Source organism: Gambusia affinis, linkage group LG08 (genome assembly GCF_019740435.1).
Source record: "Gambusia affinis linkage group LG08, SWU_Gaff_1.0, whole genome shotgun sequence".
In the NCBI taxonomy this organism is placed as follows: domain Eukaryota; kingdom Metazoa; phylum Chordata; class Actinopteri; order Cyprinodontiformes; family Poeciliidae; genus Gambusia; species Gambusia affinis.
This window is the reverse complement of record NC_057875.1, coordinates 9,638,696-9,649,565: the sequence shown is the minus strand read 5'-3', so window position 1 is coordinate 9,649,565 and position 10,870 is coordinate 9,638,696. Positions and strand designations below refer to the sequence as shown.

Below are 10,870 nucleotides of genomic sequence, written 5' to 3'. Positions count from 1 at the left end.
TTACCATAAAATATTGAAGGAGATGTCGGTAAATGTAATCCTCTAAATGAATACATCTCTGTTAGCATTACAGTCCTGACTCCAAAGGGAGATTTGAACAAAAACATTTGACAAAACTCTTAAAATTATTAAATATATTTAGGCTAAATCCAAATTCAGGTTATCCATTTCCAAATAAATATAAAAGCTTAAATATTTTTGACAAAATGCATGATGTGAATTTGTATTTATACATGTGCAGTTTACTACAAAAACCTTCATTTTGACCAAAGAGTAACCCTTCACAAAATTATGTTTACAGTTAAGAGGTGAAATAGAATAAAATAAAAACAAATGTAAACAAGCTTAATGTTGTTCCTTTTTGAGATACAAGCACCATGACATTCTTCAATGTTCTGTCCTCATATTTACAGTCCACAGCAACCTTTAACAACCTTCTTCGGGAGAGTTTCATTCAATATGATCCGAGATTCTGACTCCCACCTCAATTTGCCATTTTTCTTTATTTCTCTGTAGAAACATAAGAAAGAAAGACACAAGTGCATCTCAATATTCTGCAAATACTTTTCGAATAGGCATTTTTGCCACATCAACAAAACTTCATTTTATGAAGGCTCACTCACGAACACTTAACCTGCCTGACCTGACCCCCATAGAGAATGTATGGAGTATTCTCTAGAGCAGTGTTTCTCATTTCCGGTCCTCAGGTTTGTCCTGTATTTCCCTTCTGCCACACACCTCATTTGAATAAGTGAGTGAATAACAGGCTTCTGCAGCACTTGATGGTATCGGTGGGCATTTATTGTATCTTTTATCATGCAATCGTACGAATCATGTATTCTGCAACAGAGACACATCTAAAATATGCAGAGCATATTGAGAAACACTGCTCTGGAGGAAGGTGGAGGCATTTATTTAAACAACCTTACATTTCTTTAGGCCTCAGCGCAGACACAGGCTGATTAGCTCTGCGTCACTGACACAGTAACTCATGCAAAAGGTGACCTGACTAATTCTTGAGGGCATATACTGTGTAGAATGTGGGCTTTGCTTTTCAATATTTCTGTTTAATATCTTTGTTCATGAGTCATATGATGTTCTCATTAGTTATAAGAACATTATACTTTCTTAGCCAGCTCTCAGGAAAAATCCTTTAAAAAATGTAAAGTTTGAAACACTTTCCCTCGCGAGTACTAAATCCAAATAAAGATATAATTAACATTTTGATGACATAATTAGTAGAAATGTGCCATGTACACCTTGAAAAGTAAAACAAATCCCAACTTTCCTACCGTGCTAGATGAAGCACAGTTTCAACAATGTTGGTTCCTTCTTTGGCACTCGTTTCACAGAACATGGCGCCATACGCCTGCAAAGCAAAGACAAAGCAAAGCGTTAACATTCCTGACCGCAGACTGTTTACTCTGACACCTCAAGGGCTGAACATCTTTATAAAACAATCATCCATGTGGTGAAAGTAACACCTTGGCCAGCTTTTCTCCATGTGAGCTGCAAACGCAGCTTCCCTCAGGAAGTTGCTCCCGGAGGTCCACCTTGTTTCCGACAACACAAAAGGGAATTTTTTCATCTGCAGACTCCTTAAAGAAGAAAAACATAAAAACAGGAGATATACAATATGCATCACAGCCATCTGTGAAATTTATTTAATGTCTCACCAGAGCTGCAGATACCTGAATTTGATCTATCCACTCTCTGACGTTCAGATAGCTCTTTTCTGAGGTAACATCATAAAGCAGCAGGACTCCATGAGCTTTACGGAAAAAGGACTTGGCAATGCTACGGAACCTAAAATAAAAGGAAGCACAGCTCTTTTTAAGCAAAGTGCATCTTTCACTGAGTCAATGTTCACACATTTACAGTGGTGCAATCCATTTTTCCATGTCGCTACCGTCTCGATAAAACGTCTTTCTAGGAAGTGGTGTACCTTTCCTGACCGGCCGTGTCCCATATCTGAAGACTCATTGTCTCTCCATCCACTTGCATCTTCTTCATCTGGAAATCAATACCTGGGTGCAGAAATGTATCATATTGAAACATCTGAAGTCAGGAATCCACAACTGTGAGATTAATTTTTTAACAAATTTCTTAAAAACAGATTAGATGGTAAAAAGTGAAGCAGGTAGAAGCTCTCTGGATAAAATTATTCAAACTCCATTTTCAGGGTCTTTCCAGGGTATTTGTAAGTAAAAGACACTTGTGTATGTGAAGGCAACATATTTACCGTTACCTACCTAACGTTGTCTGAATGTCTGCTTTAAATTCATTGACTGTCAACCGCAACAGAAAACTGGACTTTCCAGCTCCTGCATCTCCTGCTAAAACAACACGGTACACTGGTGAAGGACCTTCTGTCACTGTGATGTTGTCCCCTAACTGCTGCAAAGAAAGGCACAAAGAAAATTATGAACATGAGATCCCAATAATATTAATTTAGAGGTGTTATATTTTGTGCAATTATGAAGTTAGCATCTTGTTCTGCAGTGACGAGATATAAAACAAAGTATTATACAAAAACAACAGAATAAGGATACAACAATGTGAATGTTTAACCTTCTTCTACCGAGAGCCATTTTATTCAGAATTAAATATTGTTAAAAACAATGAATGAATACTTTAAATAAATAATTGTCCACATGAAATAAGAATGGGGAGTTTATTTAGTCAGTTACACTTTATTCTCTAATGTCTTAATTGATCCAATAAATAAGTAAATGTATTCATTCATTAGTTCTATAGCTGGATCAAAGATTCTATGAATTCCTAATTAGGAATCCACAACTACTAAGTAAGGCCCTTTTCTTCTAGCCACTGGCCAATATCTGTCTTATTACAACATGTAGCAAAATAGAAAGAGGGATAGAAAAAAAGATGCCAAAAAGATATGAGATAACTTCTACACTAATAAAATCAGAATTTATTTTATTAATTCGAATTCCAACAAATTTGTCTATGTCCATGTTGTTGCCTGTTTGTAAGATATCATGAATACAAGCTTTTTTGACCTTGGTGGGAAAGGCAGACAAGCGTTTTCGCAGGGATGAGGAGATGGAGCTGGTTTGGCTGGGAGCTACAGAGACTGCGGCCTCGGACCTAACCTCTGATATCTGCAACAACCAAAATAAATATCATTTCAAAAGGTTCTGAGTGAATAAAAACTGCAGCTGTTTTTAATGTTTCCCCTCACCTCTATGTCTGATGGGATGGACGAGTAACTGTGGTGCACGGTTTCCACAGAGCTCATGCTGTCGTCAGTATCATAGTCACTGGCTGAGCTCTCAACCGTGTCCATTGGCAAGCCGCTGTCCAAGTACCGGTCAGCCCAGGTGGACACACGGAAGATGCTGGGGTTCTGCTCGGATCTGCACACACATACACACATACATCAGATTATTGTTGTGACAATTGATCTTCCCAGTGATCAATCCGAGTCGTCATGCAGGTGAGAACAGGGACTCCATATACCTGCCATGATTGAGTGTGCTCTGTCGAATAGGTTTCATTCTCCTGGCAGGGATTTTGTCTTGAGGATTCAGCTGTTTAGTGGATTATAAACATTTTATTTTACTTGTGCACTTGGTAGAACATTGAGGTTCTTTCTGACAATGCCAGCAAGTATGAGGAAACGCAGCTGAGCAAACAAGGAACTCACCCTCCTTTTAGCTGCAACCATTTGACTGGCTAAAGCTGAGCGCAGTCCATCATTACTGTCATAAAGCTTCTTGTTCATTTCCCTGATGAGAAAATACAAGAGCAAATAATTAATATTCATACAGTTCCTTGAGAAAAACATTAATTTGTTCCTCATTCTGCAATTTAGATTTAGCTTTCATTTTTTTCAAAGTTGTTATTTTGGCATTTGGTTGTCATTTTTTTTCCTCTTATGGATTTGAATTATAATATCATATAGACTTATTAGCAGCCCGTTACAAAACAACTCCAGCTTGTTCCTTTAAAAAAAAAAAAAAAAAAAAAGTGTTTAAAGCAAAAAACAAAACAATCAAATTTATTTCAGCAACAAAACAGTTTAAAGTTTTCCAATACAAGCATTTTATGACTCCCTCATTACAGGAGCTCGCCAAAGATTACAGAGGCATTCAACGTTTTCATAGCAGATAGAATTCAATTCCAACAACTACAAAATCATTACATTTTCTTTTTTTCAGAGGAATTACAAGAAGCACTAATGTAGCACACACACCAGCAACAGAGCCTGTCAAAAAGACTATTTACTGTACAAACAACTAAGCCTTTCTGCTGGTAAGAGCACACCTCACAGCCACATATTCATTCTAAACAGATCAGTAAGAAGAGCAGAAGCTAATCTGATGCAGCGGAAAGATGCTCTTTGTGTCTAAACAGACGTTAGATTGGAGTGACTCAGTCTCAGACCTACATTTTCAAGATTATACAAATAACAACCAGCACCATATTTCCAAAAGTATTTGGCAATATTTGCCTTGACTCAAATAGAGCTTAAGTGACTTGTGTGGTTTATCACAAAAATCTCTATAGATGCCAAATGATACAGATTACAGCTGCCTGGGTCATTTTTTCCCCCAATAAGCATATTAATTCCGTCCATAAACAACTTCATGAGCTTTCTGTGAATTACTGCGTTGATTTTTAATTTCTTCCTCTCAGTTTCAGGTCCCATCATAACTTTGCACCTCCACATCTCTCTGATCTTCTGCTTATTGTTACTTTTTCACAGACTTTAAGATCCATACTCTCCATTTTCCTCACTGTACTATCTAATTGCCTGGATACTACAAGCTATAGAGGTTTGAACAAAGTGGCTCCTCACCTTAGGATTTCTCTCCACCATGATATTTGCGAAACTGATTGCTTCTCTACTTTTAGTCATTTTCATTTTGTTACGGTTGCTTAAAAAGTTAGATTTTCTATTGTTGACCTTTAGTTTTGATGCCATGTTGATATGTAAATCTTATATATTCTATACAATAATAATACAATAACAATTATCCAAATTTTGGCATTCTTTATTAGGACATCCAAAACAAGAAATATGATTAGGGTGGACTTACTGGAGGATCTGAATGTGATTAGAGTACGACTGATATTCTGTCAACATCTTTTTTAATACTTCTGCTTCTCTGTGAACAACAACAACAACAAAAAAAATCACACACTTTCATTTCATAAAACAATGGAACAACATTTATTAGTTGAACCAGAAAAAAAAAAAAAACAACTAAAAAAACCTTTACCTTTCATGCTGGGCTTTCTGCTCTCCAAACATGTTCTTCAGCTTGTCCATTTCAGAGTGGAGTACAGCCATGTTTGTCTGGTTTTGCACCAGAGAACTTCGCAACTGCTCATTTTCCTGCACAAAGATGCACTTTAAGCAATTTAACCCAAAGTGCATGCGAGATATTTGACTTGGAATCCTGAGTTCTTTACCTGCAAGAGATCACTGATCTGTTTGTTCAGTTTGATCACCTCATCTTTTGTGTGGTTTAGTTCAGAGCTCTCCTGGTTCTCCAAATTAAAGCCATATAAACATTTTGTTAGACATCTGAAACACGTTTCTGTTCTGTACTTTGCTGCCAGTCTAATTTAACATTTCATATATTGTCAAATACTATAACAGGAGTATGAGGAAAAATTTAATTTTATATACTAGGCACCATTACTTGTAAGTCTGACATATTGAAGTAACAATGAAGTGTGGGATCACTGTTTACGGATTTCCTCAAACACATGTTTGGCTTAGATTTAAAATAAATCTCTTGAAATTAAGGAGCCCACACATTCTACTCATTACTGTGAGCAGCATTAATCTCCTGCTTACAAGGAAGAACTGGTTTCATCATTTGTGTTTACTGTCAACTGTGGCCATCTACAGGACAAAAGTAGCAAGCGCTTCCACAAACAGACAGCAGTTGTGTTAAAACATATGCGCTTTGTGTTTTATTATTGCCTGACTAGTTTCAGAAAAGGCTTATGTTAGTTCCAATAATGTAAAAAAATAATAATTCTGAGTAATATCATAACCTGTTGTGCATTTCTTTCAGACTGGTTACGATGAACAGGCACTTCTCCAAGTTTTTATGCAGTACCTAGCAAAGTCCTTTAGACTTACTGTGCAATTTGTGTATAGTTTGTGTAAGTATGTAGGTATCTATACATGTATATGATTAGATACTCATAAATATACATCTAGAGATAGATCTAAAATATAAGGCAAATATAATGGCCACTAACTTGGCCATTACAGATTATTCTACTTCCACTTAAAATCCAACTACAATAACATAGTATTTAAAGTCTCTTTTAAAAGAACCTGCAGCATATCTTTTACAGTTTTTAGAAAATAATGTGCATGTGTTTCAGATGCGAGTGACAGGCTGAAAACAAACATTGAATGCATTACACTGTCTTCGATGGAATTTGTTGTCCTAGTTGTTAAAGTGTAAAACACAGAATTTTTCCCACTGGAGAAAAAGGGCACATGTGTTTTCTGTGACAGGCCTACCATTAACAGTTGATCAGCTGTGGCATGCAGATCTGCAATCTCTTCGTTGTGTTTCCTCTGCATGGTTGCTATGATTCCTTCCATTTTCTTTCGCTCCTGCAAACATGAAACCAAAGCAGTCAGAGGTGCAGGCTGGCTAAGAGCTTGAAGTGGGGCTTTCATGTGACATTACAGACCCTCTTTGTGAGAAAGACACATAACCTGTTGAGTTCACCACAGCTATGTAGGTGTTTCTGGTAAAAACAAGCTTTTTGTTTCAGCTGGAATTAAATTGCACCCTAAATGCAACATTAACTCATTATGTATATGTTTATGACTTTAATTTTCTTCATATAAAGGAGTAGCAGAGGAAAAAAGAATTTACGTACAGCACTCACCTCGTCTCTGGCCCGCTCCTCTGCTCGGGCTAACTGTTGCTGAATGTCGTCCTCCAGCTCTGCCAGCCGACTAGTATTCAACTCTTCAGCTCTGTTTTAACAAAAGTGGGCAAAACGTGTTGGAACTGGAGGCTCACAACTGCTAAACCAAAGCTCAGGTCCACATGTCTGCTCAGTCAAAACTTCACACTTGACTACTCTACTCAAAGCAACGCTCACACCAAACCAACCAGAGACAAGGGAGGGACAGAGTTTTGTAAAAATGTGCTGATCTTTTTCCCCGCCAACACATTCATTAGTTCAGCGCACAAATAAGGAAAGACTTTGCTAATTGATTCCCAGACATCTTTAAAACACAATAGAAAGACATGCTTGGCTTCATAAAAGGCTAAATAACTGGGCAGGGCAGTGTATTTAAAGCTTCCTGTTTCCTCAAGGGAAGGAATGTCACCTATCTCAGACTGTGCACAAATTCAACCTGAGAGAGAGCTCAGACAGGGGGCAGAAAAATCACTATACCCATCTCCTGTATATGTAGTTGCATTTCTGGTAGCAGATACAAACTGAACTGTAAAGCTAGTATCCTACGAGTGTGATTGCTGAGAGGGAAATCACAAGACGAGAAGGATTCGGGCCAAGCCAGATCTCCTCTTTGCAGATAGAGGCACAACCTGCCATGCAGGATTACATCTGCAACTCCTGCCTCACTTACAGTAAATTTTGCAGTGTTAAAGTTTATTGACTCTTTCAAACAACAGAGTAGAAAGTGCTGTTGAAAAATGTTAAACACAATTTCTGACAACTACATACACACAAGTGCAAGCAGTATTCAGCTTCTAATCACCTCAAATCTCAGTTTCCAGAAAACTGGAAATGTTAAGTTAATTAAAACTCACCTGTTTAGAGTTGGTTTTGAACCATAGTAATTATACCTTATTATGCACCAAATAACATATTTGATGTGGGTTGATTGCTTTAACAGTGGCACTAGACAAAATTAAACATTTGTTTTCACAACGGTTTATTATGTCTGTTTATGATGCATTTTAGGTATTCACTATGTAAAGAACTTTGAACTGGCATGCTACTGAAATGTGTTACACAAATAAATTGATTAAGTGTGGATTTAACACTGAAACATTTACAAAGTTATCTATTAACATTTAAAGAGCTTAGCATGGTAAAAATGACTGAGAAACTCGTACTGAAAATGTTATCAGGAAGCCATAAGAAAAAAAACAGGTTAAAAAGCTTTTTTGGCAAATTTCCAGTAAATTTGACTTAGCACTTTTTATTTTTATTAAAAACATCAAATGAAACATTCACCATTTAAAAGCTTTAATGTATTATAAGGAAAAAAATATGGTGCTAATTCACCAGGGACGAACAAGATGCAAAGCAATATGGTGCATTTTTGGATGTTTTGTGCAGTTTTAATTTAACAAATGGATTCTGATTTCCATAAATACAAACACAAAAATCCTGCCTAACAGGCACAATCAAGTTGCACTAGAGCTGCACAATACATTGAACTGACGATACCTCATGGAGATTTTACAAGCAATCCTTGAAGGATCAGAAAAGGACTTCATTAGTCAAGCAGACGCTCTTAATGACCCACATGTTCATTTATTTTCATTTACCAAGACAACAGCTTGTTTCACTGACCCTACAAACAGAAAACTTGCATTATTTTTCTTACCTCTTCAAACTGGTCTCCAACTGTTCACTCACTAGTTTGTTTTCCAGGCTTAGACTGACAAGGGAGCGGATGGTTTCCTCATACGCCTGCAGAAGAGTTGTGTTTGCAGAGAAGTGAATGGCCTGGTAAAGGTCAGCCAGCTGCTCCCTGAGACTATAAGGAGAAGAACAAAAACTTTCAAATAGTAATGAGAAGGAAACAGCAACCAAACACCCAAAAGAAATGAGAGGCTGAGGAACAACAAGTGATATGTAGAGGAATAACCTCTTTTAAAAACATATGTATTTGTAAGTATAAGCTAAAATGTGTCCTAACCTAAATTTTCATTTTTTTATTGTTACTAGGTGTGTCTCATTAAAAGTCAGCATTTTCAAAATACACATCTGCTTGCCATCCATGGCATATTTAATTACTTGTGTAAACGTTAAGTTTATCTTTCCCAAATCAATGCAGTCTCATTGCAACAACCATGCTTTAATTGAATGCTTAATTCAGGTTTTCGGATTATTTTCAGGAAAATTACAAGGTTTTCATCCTTTCTACAGAAGCTATTTGGTAAAAAAAACTTTTAACAGTTACAAAATAAAAATGGCAAAACTTAAGAGGACGGTATCTAGTGCTTCACCGAGTCCACAGGACCCCAAAAGTGTTTCACCTTTTCATCAGTATTAAGGAATTATTGACTTAATCAAGCTGATATATTTTTGCTGAAATGGTACTGGTAAATTAGTTTTCTCTTATTTCAAGTGCACTAGAAACTGGACCACAATTACTTGGTAAGATTGTATTTTGCAGTGCACAGTAAATAACACAATGCCATGATGGTAATAACCCATCATTCTGAGGGGATGGTTTTGGTTAGTAGGGACAGTGAAAACAAATGGGGATAAACACAAGAAAATCTTAGAAGAGACTAATAATTATTTAGAATAGAAAAGAAACCAACAGTGGTTATTGTCTGGAAAAGCAGCAGCAGCAACAGATATAAAGGTTCACACAATTCTGAATATATATATATATATATATATTCTCCTTCAAGATTCACCTTCAAACCTAAACTTTTAGACAAAATTAAAATATAATGATCCCTCTGTAAATTTGATTTCCACAGATGCTCAACAATGAATCTGAGCTTGTCAAGAAATTTTTGTCCCACAAGTTCATGCCACACTTTTTGGATTTGGATTGCATGATTAAAAGTGAAAACATTAAAATAATATGATTGTACAAAACATTTTAGCTAAGAATTGGTGTAATCACAGGTGTGCAGGTATGTAAATCCTGGTCAAAGTGAGACTCCGGTCCGGTTATTGACTTTACCTCTCAGAGAGGACAAACTCCTCATCTATCCTGGCCACAAACTCTTCCCACGGAGTAGGGGCTGCTCCTGCGCCAAATGACGCCAAGTTGAGAGTCTCTGAAACTTCCTGAAACCTGGAGGAAAACCGGCTGTAGTCGATGTAGCCGTCCTCACAAGCTCCGAACTTATCGAACAGAGTTTGGACCTCAGTGTTCGGGACGCTAAGCTCCCTGCAGACCACTGTGAAGTCCTCATACTCAATCCTTCCGGACTTGTTTACATCGCAAGCGGAAAACAACCTTCGAAGACTGGGTCGGCTCATAGTTTCTGATAAAAAAAAAAAAATCGCATTCAAATTAGACCGTATGAAAATTTAAATAGGGCCATTCACCTCCCTTTGGACGTACGTACTTCAGCGGCGTCTGAGACAAATAAACGCTCTGTCCTCCTACGAAGGCACGGATTGGTCCAGGTGTCGGTGTGGGCGGGCCTAACTCCCAGCTCCCGCAACAGCTGAGGTTTGTCAGGCTTATACATGGTGAGAGAAGCGAAGGTAACCTGCTGTAGATCCTGGAGAGATAAGCAAGTGCTTACGTCTGTTTGCTTTTGGTGTACAGCGCATGGGGAGGCTTTTATCACAGATACTTCTTTACTTCTCTATTGGAAATAATGCGTCATCCCAACACAGAAACCAAGAAGAAAACAATTATTGATATATAATTTGTGCAAAAAAAAATAAAAAAAAATAATAATATATATATATATATATATATATATATATATATATATATATATATATATATATATATATATATATATATATATATATATATACTCACTCTTATGAAATATAAATTCAATTGGCAAAGCCCAGTTTCCATTGTAAGATATGGTTTCACTTAATTTAATACTCTGTGCACCAAAATAAGAAACTTTAAACAACTTCAAGATTCTACAAAATGGATAACATTAGT

General features: G+C 36.9%; 1 protein-coding gene across 8 annotated transcripts; it reads right to left on the bottom strand.

Moving 5' to 3' along the window:
- Positions 1 to 11: 11 nt before the first annotated feature.
- zgc:162879 (ras and EF-hand domain-containing protein) lies at positions 12 to 10,379 on the bottom strand. 8 transcript variants are annotated; one of them, XM_044125072.1, is made up of 18 exons: positions 10,308 to 10,379; positions 9,917 to 10,223; positions 8,597 to 8,749; positions 6,886 to 6,985; positions 6,518 to 6,613; positions 5,443 to 5,520; positions 5,250 to 5,365; positions 5,067 to 5,135; positions 3,671 to 3,752; positions 3,484 to 3,554; positions 3,206 to 3,380; positions 3,024 to 3,125; positions 2,253 to 2,397; positions 1,946 to 2,027; positions 1,677 to 1,806; positions 1,485 to 1,598; positions 1,293 to 1,369; positions 12 to 510 (listed from the first exon to the last, which is right to left on the bottom strand). In XM_044125072.1, exons 2-18 carry the CDS (start codon positions 10,216 to 10,218, stop codon positions 408 to 410), a joined length of 1,995 nt encoding a protein of 664 aa, XP_043981007.1. In that variant the 5' UTR covers positions 10,219 to 10,223; positions 10,308 to 10,379; the 3' UTR covers positions 12 to 407. The 8 variants fall into 8 exon arrangements, with proteins under 8 accessions (XP_043981007.1, XP_043981014.1, XP_043981009.1 ...); XM_044125079.1 differs by having other exon boundaries at positions 1,692 to 1,806; positions 2,253 to 2,394; positions 6,895 to 6,985; positions 9,917 to 10,336; XM_044125074.1 differs by having other exon boundaries at positions 6,895 to 6,985; positions 9,917 to 10,331.
- Positions 10,380 to 10,870: the final 491 nt, after the last annotated feature.